The sequence below is a fragment of the Lepidochelys kempii genome, chromosome 5 (assembly GCF_965140265.1).
Source record: "Lepidochelys kempii isolate rLepKem1 chromosome 5, rLepKem1.hap2, whole genome shotgun sequence".
Classification (NCBI taxonomy): domain Eukaryota; kingdom Metazoa; phylum Chordata; order Testudines; family Cheloniidae; genus Lepidochelys; species Lepidochelys kempii.
The window spans coordinates 81,689,991-81,705,355 of NC_133260.1; the positions used below are offsets into that span (position 1 = coordinate 81,689,991).

The window sequence follows — 15,365 nt, forward strand, 5'->3', positions numbered from 1 at the left end:
TGAGAATGTACAAGTAAAGTTAACTTAGTTGGAGTTAAAATTGATGGATGGGGAAGGCCAAAAGAAATGTTGAACCATGTTTTAGTCCCAAATGATCTTTATAATGAAGATTCTTCAAATTTTCATGTAGTACAAACTTGCTGAAATCTCATGCAATGGTTACATTTTGAAGAACTTTTTTAGGATTAATGATCTGAAGTTGTGCTTCCTAATTGAAATTTTTTTTAGATATAATATAATATTGCAGAGAATTCCATGAAGATCTGTCCTCTTTTTAAAATGATTATAACCTCCAGTTTTTGATAGGAATGAAGCTTCATGTGGCTGTTAGTAGCCAAAACTACTCCTTTCAGAATGGCCATCTCTTGTTGTTCCCAGTGGGTGTAAAGCCAAGCTGCTTTCAGGGTAGCTCTGAACAGCCTAGGGAGCAAGTACTTTGTAGCATGTAATAATTGAAACAAAATAGTATTTCTTGACTATATATGCATGTTTATGCTAATCTAGAGCAATGTATCTGATGGATTATTTAAAAAAAATCAAACACCATACCAAATATGTATTTATAAACAGATTTACAAACAAGTCATAATTTTTTCAGTGCATGTTAGAGGCACAAGTCCTCACTGAGGAAAAGTCTACTTCCATGTTATCTATAGGTAAAAGTGTGTCTAAGTAACAAAGCATTCAATCTTCCTCCATCCTTCAAAATAGTTTCGCCTGTTCAGACAAGCAAGTATCTGTAAAATTCCAAATCAGTTGTGTGCTTGAACAGTAAGACTGACAAAGCATTTCTGGTGAATGCATGTCTCAGGTGATGATGTAAAGCACCAGGTTTAAGTAATTTTAGTAACTTGGGGAAGTATAATCTCTAGATATAAGTTGTCACTATCTGTTACATACTGAGTTTTTGAACAGAAATAAGGAAAGTAGTTGAGATTTGTTATTTGTATTATCATAAGTGCCTAAGATTTAAGAATTTCCTTGCTGCTAGTGACTTTCTTGCCCACATGAATAATTACAGCTCTGTTGCTGTCCAGAGTTGCTGTCCAGAGTTCTAAAGCATTTTCATATCATTTTTCTTTAGGAGGAGCATATTATTTAATTTCCAGAAGCCTGGGACCTGAATTCGGTGGCGCAATAGGCCTAATCTTCGCATTTGCTAATGCTGTTGCAGTAGCTATGTATGTGGTTGGTTTTGCAGAGACAGTTGTAGAACTGCTGCAGGTAAATAGATTGCATTTGCTAATCTGTATGACTACCCTGACTTTATGCTAATTTTTATTAATTACGGTTAACAGCAGCATGTATTGATACGGTTTTAGGATGTGCTACAATATTACTTCTCATATTAATACACTGTTGAATGATGACATTCAGTTTGATATTAATACATTTTTTTGCATTTTGCCTTTTTAGAGTGGGACTAAGCTAAAATTGTAATAAAAATCAAATTGACAGCTTAGAAAAAAGGCTGATGAAATATGAGTTACTAATAAGCATTTTGTTGTTGTCAAGCAGTCCTTTTAAAGCTTAAAATGTATGGTTGTCTAGTAGAATGTTCCCAAGCTTCTTTTAAAGGATCTAGAAAGATTTAAAAATGGGCAGAAAATAATAGAATGAACTTAACTAAAAATCACAAGTACAATCTCATTTCCCTGGGACAGAAGTTGATTGAGAAAAATCATAAAATTCATGCTTAATGAGAAGAGAGAACCTGGAATGTGGTAATGTAGGTAGAGACTTGGGAGTAATACTGAACATGTCTGTGCAGCAATATGGCAGCAAGAGAAGGCCAGTGCATTTTCTGGGTTGTATACACAGAGGTATCAGTACACATAGTGACAGGGAGCTTATATAATCAGTCTCTCTCTCTTTCCTGTGATATAACCACACCTGGCATATAATAGATTATTCAGTTTGGGGCAATACATTACCATAAAGCTATTGGCAAATTGTATATAATTCAGATGAGTGACAGCAATGATTAAGGGTTTAAAGAGCTAAATGTATATAATTTGGCAAATAACTGTTAAAGATGCTGGGGTACATAAATCTACAAATATTTGAAAGGTGTAAACATTAAGGAAGAAGAGTAGTTATTCACAGTAGTATGAGAGGAGTGGGCTGGGGGTGTAAATGTTCCTTTTCTTAATGCCATCTGAATACCAGCAAGGATTTTCCAATTCTAAATTGTATTAGTTTGTAGAATAGTCTATGAAAGGAAGTGGTGGAGGTTTCTTTGCTGGGGACATTTAAAACTAGTTAAAAAAAAACAAAAACACACACACACCCCTAGATACTTCAGAACCTTTGTAAATGTAATACAAAGGATGATCTTGCATTGGTAGGAAGATGAGTTAAGGTTTTCCTTCACAACAGCAGCAGCCAGAGATGTCACACAGGCTCTCATACATTCAGAAGTCGGGTGTAATATAGAGTTAAGTGATGGTAATTGAGTTCTTAGACATATTAGTAGAAAAAAGCTACTACTAAAGAAGTGCCAGAAGAAAAGCTCTAGAAACAGTGAACCCCCTATCTACAAAGCAGTTATATCATGAAGAGCAGTAGTGGCACGGCATTGTGGAAGGGTTTGCGCTGTCAGCAACGAGTAACTTGTGAATGTTAGTTCTGTGACTGGCTTCTTTATGGAACCTGTCAATAAGGTTGCTGGCTGATATCCGTTCTGTTGGTTGAAAGCAGTCACTGCCTGTTCACTCATTTTCATGTGAATGGGGCCATTAGCTATTTCATTTAAGCCTCTGAACAATCTTCAGCTGGTCCTATTTTTTGCTTACCGACATCAGCAGGTTTGAATCAATGGTATAAAGGTAAACTATTTTTATTCACTTTCTAAACCACTACTCCCTCTACATTGTGTAGTAGGAAAAATACATTCTGCACTGTATGTAATTGTCTTTAAAATTGTTCTCTTCTAGGAAAATGATGCACTTATGTTGGATGAGATGAATGACATCAGAATTATAGGAGCCATCACAGTACTTATATTGTTAGGTATCTCTGTAGCAGGAATGGAATGGGAAGCAAAAGTAAGTAACTATGACCTAAAATTTAAAATGGTGACACTACTTGTATGAAGACCCTAGAGGAGCTCAATAATCGTATTATGTATGTTCTGTTCCAGATTCTGTTACTTTTTAATATACATTTGTACTTTAGTACACACCTCTCTCTATCTGTCGGAAATAAAAAGAAGAGGCCATGGATGTAGTTTAAATAGATCATAAATGTATTCAGTTATTATGTCTGAGAGTACCTGGCAACAAATTGTAGAATGTAGGAAAGAGGGGTTTGGCTCCTTGCTGTTTCTTCAGTTCCTTTAAAGGAGGTCAGGAAAAGGAGGGGGGCCAGCTCTCAGCTGATGAGATGTAGGAGCCCCCAGCCCCTCTTACTCAGTTCCCTTATGGGAAGCTTTACTTCAAATCCTTTTCCAATCCATTTTATCCAATAACTGTATCCCTTCCATCTATACTGAGTACCTGCACTGGACATCTGCCACAAGTTTTACATATTAATTGCAACATTACAACCTAACTTCCCTATTCCAGTGCTCTGAGTCCTAGACCAGCTGTGGGGAAGGAAAAAATACCCAACCCATCCCATGTCAGTGAGGAAAATTTCCTCCCTAGTTCCCAAAGGAAAGGGGCAACTAGCATAATACCCACAGTGGGTCAAAAGGGAACAGAGTTCTTTTGGCTAGTACAAAGAGTGAGTGCTGCAAACCCAATCCTGGTACAGAGGGTATCTACCAGTCTGCATGGGTTATAAATATCTCCCCACTTTTCCAGACAGCAAAAAGGGCAGTTCAGTGACCTAGTCCTAACCTGGCCCCAACTGTTTCCTGCCCTTTCTGTACGTACTTGTAATCTTTCCCCTATTTACCCACCTGCTGTAAGGGAGCTCTTAAAGGGGAACACCCCTTCAAGCTAGCCAGAGAGAGACCCACACACATAAAGGTTTACAGTCAGCATATAATATGGATAGTGTCCACAACTCGGTAGATAATACAGTTAGGTAACCACATAAATTGTCCTCTTTCTCTCTCATTGGAGAGCTATTAATCTGGATGTTATTCATGGGTTTAGACCTGCTCAGTCTACTACAATGAAATTTAGGTTCCCATCTCTTCCTTCTGCCTGACTTTTTTTTATATTTCTACTGCACCATACTCTGATCTTAGCTTACATTCCCTCAACCTGAAAGAGCAACTTCAGACCCACTGATCTCTACAAACATTTGCAATGGAGTGAGAATTTTCTTTGAATGCTGGAAATTTCAAATGAACTAGATTTTTGGTAATTAGAAGACCAAGTTTCCTTTTAAAGACAGATTGAGGATTCTGTATGCTGAATCTACTTTTCATACATGTGGTGGGGCAGTCGCTGTGGCCTGCCCTAGCCCAGCTTGCCACTTTTACCACATCTTCTACTAGATATGTCTGAGCAATTTAGCACACCTTCTACTTTGCTTGTTCCCAGTGTCCCTTCTGTATGCCTCCCCACAGTGTCAGTGCAGCCTAGCCATCTGCCATTTTAATATCTTCCCTGAATCACTCAAGAAATGAATTGATCTACATTCTTAACCACAAAAGATCTCAAAAATCATATCTTCCCTCTTATGGTAGGTGATCAGGTCATCATTGTTTCCTGTGAATTCTTAGTTACAGAAAATGGCAATATTGTGTTGATGTACATATTATTTGGCATATCCTCATTCCTGACCCTGTTATCCAAGCTGATGTGATCTTTATAGTCCAGATGAAGAAAGAGGGTATCCTTAGTACATTTTAAGTGCATTTTTAGCAGTAGCTTATCCAGGGAAAGGGAATGTCTCTCCAGGTAATCCAGTAGCAGTGCCAACAGCAGTTCACAAAGAACTTAAACACAAAACAGAACCTCAAATTCTTAGTATGTTCTCTGGATGTTGCCAATTTTTGAGCTAATTTTTTAAGCACTTCATTTCAATTTCTATTGAAAAATAGTTTTATTAATGTATATAAATGAAGTTTATAATCATTTTCCAGTACTCTGCTCAGGTAGTCTTCAATGTCTATTGTTTTATAGGTTTCAGAGTGGTAGCCATGTTAGTCTGTACTTATTCATGTCAGTGTTGTGCACAAACAAGTCCAGTGGACAATGCTGAACTCCTGAATCTTTGCCATTAACTTGTTTCAATCTCTGTTAGTGCCTTCAAAGTAATCGGCAAAACTTTTGAAGCCATCATACTAAAATATCTAGCAATATTTTCACATTGCACAGCAAAAATAACAACTGGACAACAATGGCTTATGGTATATGCATGCCCACATACTATGTTTGTGCCATCGAGAAACAAACTTGAACCACCAGACCACTAGAATATTTCTTTTCCTGGAGGAACGGAGCCTGCCTGTCAGAGCAACTTGTACCCTGGGCATGACTTACCTTACGGCCAATTGGCTCAGTTACCAGAAGGAGGCAGCAGACAAGTGGGAGCTAAACTAAATATTCTGATGATAATCTGCTCTCCAAACACTTTTCATCTAAATTTATATGCAACTTAAAACAACAGCAAGGTACTAATATTTTGCTCTCAATAATGGCATTCTGGTGCATGGAAGACCACTTGTGTGGGTGGACATCCATCTGCTAATTCACAAAATGGTTTGAAAAACCACACTGATTTCCCAGATTCTAGTTCCTTAGGCTAATAAACCGATAGCAAACTCCAGAATCTGTTTCTGAATGCTTTGCTTTACCTTGAGCCCTAAATCCCTTTGATGGTCACAGATTGATATTCCAGCTTGAGAGTCTAAATCACAAGTATGGGTACCTTTGAGTGGTACTCTTTCTTTTCAAATCTCTAAAATCTAGAGCAAGGAAGAGCATTTGGTAAAAATCATTTACATAATATGTAGACCTTGGTCTAAATCCCCTCAGAATCTGTTGGAGAAATCTACCTTCTTATGGATGGCCTCCCTGAGGGATTAAACCCTGTTTACCTAAAGATTCAATTCTCCATCATTGGGGTTGTTAATCAGAGTCATAGCAGCAGACAACTATGCCCCTCCCTCCCCCCCAAACCCTGTTGGTTTGTCAATCTTGTACAGAGGAGACTAATAGAAACATGGAACTGTAAACCCTTTTCTGCAGACCCTTTTTATATTCCCCTAGTTCAGTGCTTCCCAAACTTTAACAACCTGTGAACCCCTTTCACTAAAATGTCAAGTCTCGCGAACCCCCTCCTAAAAATGAATATTTCCAGGGATTTTCTCCTTTACCTGAGTATAAATTATAAAAGCAGTGATCTTGGAAATATAAAATTTGTTTTTATGACATGCTTATTACACACTTTATTTATTATTATTATTATTATTTATTACATTATGAAAAAAGCAACACTCTTCCAAGATCACACTTTCGTAGCTTGTATTACTTAGAATAAGCCTGTTATAAGACAAGGCTCCTATGCTTCTTCAAGGAGTATCAGACGTGAAACAGTATGAAGGTATTTAAGCAGCCAACTCAAAGAGTTCCTCCTTCACAAGCATTCAGGTCTTGAGCAGTCCAGGCAAACAACGCATGTTACAACAAAGCTTAAACTTGTTCTTCTTAATCATTTTAAAAACCACACAAGCTGCCTATTTAATTTTAAAAACATCAAAAAATAGCCACCTCCCTTTCCGTTTCTTATAAGGAGTCTTGAAGTTTAAATCTCCTCAGTATGATAGATATACTCGCTTTGATCTGCTTAGCTCTTGGAAGTCCAGGGGCTCTGGGCTGCTGGTCCCATGCTGCCTGTCCACCATTCAGGAATTTTTTCCTGAGAACCCCCTGTAACATTTTGTGAACCCCCAGGGGTTCATGAACCCCAGTTCGGGAACCACTGCCCCAGTGGATGCCTGGCCATATTTCAGTATAGCAGTTTAGTTCAGTTGTAAGGGTAAATGACTTGGGAGTTCTGTCTTATAAAATCCCATCTTCAGTTCTTCTGTAGAAGAACAGGTTATTTGAGGGCATGACCTGACTGTGCATGGACAGACAAATGAGTTGAAATGAGAGCCATATTTTCCTTACATATTCAGGTCCAAATATCATGAATAAACTTTGAGCATTGGATGTGAAGTGGACTCTTAAATTTGAGACTCCTCTTCTTGGCGATAAGATAAAATGACTACGTGCTTTTCATGGTCGGTTTGTAAGACCGCTTTTAGATAAACTAAAGTGTATTCTGCAAAGAGTTTATTAAAGTTTTGGGCTGAAAAGCAAGACTTTGACCAATGAGACTTGCAGTCTGGCCACCTGAAATTTGAACAAAGCAAGCAAATAAATGTGTGTTTTTAAAAAAAAAAAAAAAAAAAAAAAGCAGTGCTCCTTCTTCGTAGAGGGATTTGTTGCTTTATAGTTGATACTTCCTTCTATAGGATTTGGCTTTTTACTATTCCCTGCTTCCCATGGGTAATGGCAAGACCAGTGGATACCAATGTATGAAAAGGAAAACTAGCTTCTATACCTGGAACTTTTATTTCTCATCATTGAACATATCGTTTGCAGTGGAGCAGGCCTTCTTTCTATATCAGATTGTTTGTAGGACTGATCTCCACAAACATCCTTTTTTTTTCTGTAGTGGTCTTAATTTTTTCAACTTAGTTTCTATAGCTTCAGTTTAGGATTTAACCTTCTGAAGTCCTCGCATTTTGCTGCAGCAATCAAGCAGAGGGGAGCCTAACACTGTGGTGGAATGAGTGGATCTTATCACATGACTGATTTCCAGCTCAGATCGTGTACTCTGTTATGAAAATTCAAAGGGCACAGCAAACTGTTTGTTTTTCCCCTTTGCAATTCAACTGTAAAATTCCAAAACAGCATATTGCTGAAAACTTTCTCTTTTTGTCTGTGGAATATTTTAAAATATAATTATTCAAACAATAGGAGTCATGATGCTGTCAAGCAGTTTGTGCCCCAAAATTGACTTTTTAAAAATCAAGTTTGTTTGCAAAACTTTGTTAGAAAAATGAATGAAAACTCTTTTGAATTCAAATCTTCCTCTCTACTTTTTGCAACCCAGTTATGTTGATTTTCTGATTCTCATGCAATTAGTCTGAATTGATTGAAACAACTAAAGTAAAACCACTGTGCTTAACCTTGATTTTTCAGTAATATCAAGTGTTGAAATCTCACACAAAAAAACTTAATGATTATTAATTATCGTAGTCACTTAATCACTATTTATATACAGTAGCAGTTTGTAGGAGAATATGTGGAGAAATCAATTTTTATTGCTTACACCTAGTTGTAGACATTAGTAAAGATCATTTCACTGTCCCAGACTATTAGGACTTATCTCTTTTTATTCAAGGCCAGTTTAATTCTTAACTTTCTCATAATTCTCCTTTTTAGAAATGTGTGAGTTCCTGCTCACTCTTCCTCCCTGTGTTTGGTTTTTTTTTTGTCCTGTTGTTTTCCACATGACTTATCTGAATGTAATAAGTGAAAATGGACTTACTTTAAATCTTTGTAACCTATTGGGACCAAGTCTTTCAGTTCACAGACTATATGGTAGATACTTGACTTTGATTGTAATTTTTAAAATTTCAGGCACAGATTACTCTGCTGGTGATCCTGCTACTTGCTATTGGTGATTTTATCATAGGAACATTTATTCCACTGGATAACAAGAAGGTTAAAGGCTTTTTTGGTTATAAAGGTATGCTATAACACTGAATATCTTGAATACAAACAGCTTCATAGAAAAAAATCACGTTTTGCTGAAATGTAGTTCTATGTTGCTGTACTTCTTGTATTTCAGTATTGCAAAGTGAGAGAGTTCTAACCCCAAAAAAGTTTCATTGTGGATAGCCCAGTTTTTCCTAATTCCTCCATACACTTTACGTATTCACATTCCTAAAACTTCTTTAAACCTGGTAATTTTCATCCTTAGCTTCATTTTAAATTGTATTCAGTATGTCAGAACTAGGTATTTTATTTTTATTATTACTTTAAGAGATTTTTCTGTTCTGTTTTGCTGACTTTATTATTTTGAGGCTGGAAAGACATTCTTAGGGTTTCCAAGTATAAAATATTGCCATTTTAGACATTTCCGTAATTTTATATGCAAATGATATGATCTTGATTCATGGTTAGTTTGACTGTTTTTATTTGCTTTCACATAACTGCTTTAGGTGGAATTGGTAAATATTGAGATCCTATACAAACACAGTATAAGATAATAATTTTAAAAAATTCCTTTCTCTAACAGCTGAAATACTTACTGAGAATTTTGGACCAGATTTCCGAGACGGTGAAACTTTCTTTTCTGTATTTGCTATTTTCTTCCCTGCTGCAACTGGCATTCTGGCTGGTGCAAATATCTCAGGTGATCTTGCAGTAAGTAGTATGTTATATTACTGCTTAATGTACAGTTTGCATATTTACTTGTACTGCAAGTATTCATTTAAATGTTTCTTTCAGGATCCCCAATCAGCCATACCTAAAGGAACACTGTTGGCCATTGTAATTACCACATTGGTTTACATAGGAATGGCGATATCTGTAGGTAAATAGTTGATTTTTTTACTTATTAATTCCTGAGGTATGTTTTGCTGTAGCTATATTTTTAGCTTTATAGGCAGAATGTATAGTGATACCTATAACTAACAGTTTTTTGGGGGAAATTCACCCAGATTTGACTGAAGTTTGGGATAACCCCCAGAAAATCATTATTTCTATATGCCGAGTAGAACTTGTCCTTAATGCTTTGAACATTTCATCTGCACTGGGCATGATCCAAAGCCTCACTGAGAAGCCACTCTTTTTATCCCCTCTTCCTCCTCTCCTCCTCCTCCCCTCGCCCCCCTTAATCTAGGGAATGGCCCACTGGGCTGGGAGTCTGAGCTCAATGGAAGACCATGAATTCAATTACCTGTTCTGTTGATTGGCCTTAATATTTCACAACACTAAATATTAAGCATATCATCACTTCTGGCAGAAAAAAACCCAGGTTGCTCACAGGTTAAGGCTCATCTCCTTAGCTACGCAGTCTTTCAGAATTAATGTGTCAAATCTCTGGCGGCTGCTGCTGCTGCTCTAACCCTTGGTATCCACCCATGTTACAGCCCTTTAAACTTCGATAACATTCTCATGACTAGCACATCTATGTAACTCAATGCCAAATTATTGTTGCTTTCTGGTGGCTGTTCCACATAAAGAATAATAGCCTATCTGCTATCTGTTCCTCCTTTTTAGATCAAGTAGAGTTCTGTGCTGTGAATCTGAATCTAAAGGTCTTGCGTTCAAACCCTTTTGATTATGTGTTGGAGATGGTGAAAGTCAATAAGGGTCTGGCTACACTGCATTTTAAAACTGGTGGCATGAGTTTCAGTGCCCGGATCTGCAGACTCAGACTTGCACTATGATGCTAAAAACACCAGTGTGGATGTTGTGGCTTGGGCTGGAGCTCTGGCTCTGAAGCCCATCTTCCTCCCTAGGCTTCAGATCCCAAGCTACAGCCTGAGCCCGAACATCTGCATTGCTGTTTTTAGCGCTATGGCACAAGCCTCAGTCTGAGACTTGCTGTCACAGGGTATGCCTACATTTCATTTTAAAACCTAAGTTTCATGTGATGATGGAAAAACATGAATTCCATCTCCTATTAAAACCAGGAAATTTAATACAAGACTTATATTAAAAGAATGTTATGTTAGCAAAACCAAACAATTAGGTTAAGAAATGCAAAAGTTATGATTGTCTATGCAAGGACCCTTTGCCTCAGTCTGCATAAGGATGGGTGATGAATGAGGCAGAGCTTTGTGTAATCAATTAGGTGATTTGTCTAATGGACCGCCCCCCACCCCCATCTCATTCACTATACACCTTCCAACTTCTGTGAATGATGCAAGGGGAATCAAAGTGAAAAATAGCCTTTTTTGTTAAGGCAGGAGACCAGGACTCAAAACTGGGTTCTGTCCTGGTCTCTACCACAGGCTTCCTATGTATTGTGTGAAGGGATGTAAATAACATGTAAAAACTATCTGTTATATGGTTAAATGTTTACCTGGGGAACTAGGGGTGAGGGAAGTGTTACGTTTTAGGCAGGGCTCTGCTGCTGCTGCTGTGTCCAGCAGTCCCTGCTGCTGCTGTGTCCGAGGTCCTGGCTGCCACCCTGCTGCCGCCCAGCATCCTAGCGCTCACAGGGTCTCAGTATGGGATAGACCCTGGCCATGGGGACAGTAGCCTGGAGGGACCCCGGGTGCGCCGGGATCCTGGGCAGCACCAGGGTGGCAGCCAGGACCTCGGGTGCGAGGCTGGCAGCTGGGACGGACACCGGCAGCCGAGACAGCAGCCCAGAGGGACCCTGGGCAAGCAGGGCAGCAACAGGGACCCCAGGCGAGGAGCAGCAGCCGGGACCCTGGGCAGAGTATAACCATTAACAGAAACCGATAAGCATCAAGATTGTTGGTTAACAGGTTAAACTCTTACATCCCTAATTGTGAGACAAGTCATTTAAACCAGGATTTTTAGAAGTGGCTAATTTTGTTACTTCCTGGATAATCAGCCTGGCCTGATGATTCAGCAGTCGTGAGCTGCTGTCACTTTAGTTGAAATCAGAGGGTGCTGTGGGTGCTAAGCATGTCTGAAAAAGTCAGGCACTCCATGTATAAAATTGGGCATCTGAAACTGAACAGCCTGTTAAATCTTGGTCTTAACATCTTTCTCGACTCTGCACCTGTCTGATGGGGCTGATACATGTGGGGGGTGTAGGTGTTCTGAAAACACATTTTATTAATGAGTGAAGTACTGTGGTGCTTAGTGCAATAGAAAGCTCCATTAGAAAACAAAACCTGCTCTGTATTCAGTGCAACATGTGGATGGTGTGCAGTAAATAAGGCATTGGGTCATATATTAAATGAGGAGGACTAAAGGAAGTTAAATAGATAGTACTGGCTGAGGAGGCAGCTAGCTATTCTGGGTACTGAATAAGACACAGGAGCCATGATGAGGAAAACAGTGTAGACGTATTTTGGAAGATGCATCATACATATATGCAAGGTGGCAGGATTAGGGTTGCATAGGCAATTTTAATTCCGTCATTTGTTAACTTTTGAGTGCTTGATCTTTTCTGTGGTGCCCATCACTATAGTAATTGAGTGCATCACAAACATTTAGTTAATTTGCACAATGCCCTGGAGAGATGAAAGGTGGCATTATCCCCATTTTACAGATATGGAATTGAAGAACAAAGATTAAGGTTGACATTATCCACTAATTTTGGGTACCCAATTTCAGACACCTAGGACCTGAGTTATCTGAGTACATAGCATTATATAGTACTTCACATATTGAAGAACAGCTTCCATTGACTTTAGCTGCAACTGTGAGCACTCAGCACTTCTGCAAGTCAGACCCAGGCTATCAAGTTGGGCATGCAGAAAATGAAGCATAGATAGTGGCTACCTCTGAAAAGTTTGGTTTAAGTGGCTTTCCCATCATCGCATCATAATTCTGTGGCAGAGGCAGGAATAGAATAGAGTTTTGCGAAGCAGCATTCAACTGTCTTAACTCCTTTCTCTTCCTGCAGTCCCCTGCCTCATTCACTACCTGCCTTCTGACTTCTACAACGAATGAAGCAGTGGTCCTACAAACAACATGTCGTCTTCATTACATAACCCTAACTGATTCCAAGAGTACAGTCCCTCTTGTGCTCTGAATGAAGGATGGGTACTGTGGGAAAAAATAGTCTTTAATTACATGAACACATACTATCATAATGCATACACATGAGGGGCCAGATTAAAGTTGCATCAGCAACCTTAATTCTGGCATTTTCTAACTTTTCAGTGCTTGACTTTGCAACCTTAATGTTCTTTTAATGTCATTTTGATGTGTGTATTTTCCTAGGTTTTTATAAAAGCAAACTGGAAAAACAAATTCTATCATGTGGCAACCATATGGACATGGTTCATCATGGTTGGATCTCTTAGATCCACCGCACAGACTTGTGGCACTTAAGCAAGGGTTCCATTCCATCCTCTGGAGGTGGAGCTATAGTATTCCTGGACCATTCTCCCCTGTCCCTTTCAATGTGTCCTTGACTCTTCTCCATTTTCTAGCTCCTCATTCCAGTCCCACTCTCTGTACCTAACCAGTTCCAGTCTCCGCTCTTCAGGCTTCTTGTCCCATTCTCCCCCAACTCCCAGACCCAATTTAGTCTTGTCCCATTCCAGTCTGGCTCTTGCCATCTCTTCATTTCAATCAGGCAGCTTTCTCCTATGTGCTGCCTGGGTGACAGCAGACCGACTATTGAGAATGCAGCGGACTCCCAGGTTTCAGTTCTGGTACCCAGGCCAGAGCTGCAAGTGTGGGGAAGGTCCTGTTCAGCTCTGAGCTTGGAGCATGCCAGTGCAAATGAAATCTTTGTGGAATTCAGCTGCAATCATCTAATAAGTCTTTACTTAAATTGTGCAAACTGGTGTTTTTGTTTTTTGTTATTAAAGGTTTATAACTTGATGAACTTTGGAACAGCAAAAGAGGCACATCTCTGATGCAAAAACCACCGCCTTCCAAACTTTGAGACCCTTATCCAAAGCATGGGGGCTCTAGAGCTTTTCAAAGTAAAGATCAGTGAAAATTTTAATATGGGTAAAACAGTGTATTTTTCACTAATCTCATTCTCAAACTACTTAAGTGTTTTGGCTGACATCTTCCAAAAAAGTTAGCCTGAGGCAGGTAATTGGCATGGAAAATTTCAGCCCAAATGGTTGAGAGAGATTGATATATACAGAAATATTTCAACAAAAAAATAAATTGAAATCACTGAGCATCATCTTAGAAATTTAAATCTCATTCTGGTAACTTTCAGAGATAATATACCAGTGAAATATTTCCTTTTCAGAGGAGAAGCCATCAGATATCACATGCTGTGTTTTCTTTCATTCCTAAAACGTTCTTGTCATTCTTTCTTTGAAGAAACTTGATCTGCAGATCAGTAAAGACTAAGAGAATTCCCTTAATTCAGTCTTTAAAACTCCTAATTAAATAAATCTGTTTTCCCTTAAATACTAGATACTAGCCATTAGCCAAGATCCATTTAACTTAATTCCAGTAATTACATATAGAAGGTTAAACAATAACCATTTTGCTAAAGATAAAAGAGCTATAAATGTCAAAGTAGAGATCTGCATATTTTATATAGCAGGGTTTTTGAAACTGAGTTCATTAATAGCTTAGTTTATTCTTGTTAAACAGGTGTAACTCCATTTATTACCTGGATGCTGATCTACTTATTCTTTGTACTGTCCACAGTATTTCTTATTGGCCTTTAGCTGGGGCATCACAAATGATTAATTATAATCTTGAGTGAATTAAAGACTACAGCTATCAGAGTGATGAAACTTCGTTAGAAAAGATAGTGAGTTTGTTTTAAAAAAAAAAAAAAAAACCCCTCAAAACTTTTATTTACTATTGTTACTGCCCACTAAGTGGTGTGGTTTGTTTTTGTTTTTTGTTTTTTTGGGTCAGCTGTGTTACTCTTAATCCTACAAATTAGCTGGCCTGCAGTGGGCATCTTAACAAGCTACTTAATATGTACAGACTATTATGGCATCAGCTGATTTTGAGTTATTGAGAAATGGAGAACTTGAATAATGCATTTTTGTTCAAAACAAGCAAATTTTGAAGTGAGTGTATAAGAATGGCATTACAGGTGGTGAAAGGAAATTTTCTTTCTGAGCACCTGCCAGTATAAAATATCCGAGCGAGAGAATATATAGACAGTTTCAGACTAAGTTATAACAGCCTGACTAGCTAAAACTATTAGTGTGTGGGGGGACGACATCACATTTTCAATAACATGTCTATGTTAGACTAGACTGCCTTTTTAAAAAATGGTAAATGATGATTTAAAAGTGTGTGTAAAACTTTTTGTAATTTAGAACAAAGGTACTTATATAGGTGCCTCTTGGTTTTATTAAAATACTATCAAAACCAAAAACCAGCAGTAAAACTCTAGCCCCAAAGCAATCCAACAGGTGGCACTTCCCACTCAACCTACATCTCCTTTGCCCCCATCAGGCCAGTCTCAGTCACAGGTTTGGGGTTTTTGTTTTTTGTTTTTTGTTTTAAACTCATGTAGATGATAAAACAGCCTTTTAAAACATTTTTCCAGAAAAGAGAAAATAAAATTGCAAATGTATTGCCTGTGCAAAACGTGACTGAGCACTCATAATATGAAAACTAACAAATGGAGAACAGCAAGAGTGAAAACAGAACCATGTATGAGGGTACACAATACCAGTTGTAAATAAAAATTGCCCAAGAAATTGACATGCACAGCACAGGAAAACAAAAATAATATGGGCATTTTAAAACTGG

At 38.3% G+C, this 15,365-nt stretch overlaps 1 protein-coding gene across 3 annotated transcripts in view; it reads left to right on the forward strand.

The window, feature by feature from the left end:
• SLC12A2 (solute carrier family 12 member 2) overlaps positions 1-15,365 on the forward strand; it is a 102,310-nt gene that overhangs the window by 38,589 nt on the left and 48,356 nt on the right. For all 3 annotated transcript variants that reach the window (XM_073344868.1, XM_073344869.1, XM_073344870.1), the window contains exons 5-9: positions 1,085-1,224; positions 2,937-3,047; positions 8,595-8,703; positions 9,256-9,383; positions 9,468-9,552. In XM_073344868.1, the coding sequence (XP_073200969.1) occupies positions 1,085-1,224; positions 2,937-3,047; positions 8,595-8,703; positions 9,256-9,383; positions 9,468-9,552 (573 nt within the window). The remainder of the gene's footprint in view (positions 1-1,084; positions 1,225-2,936; positions 3,048-8,594; positions 8,704-9,255; positions 9,384-9,467; positions 9,553-15,365) is intronic.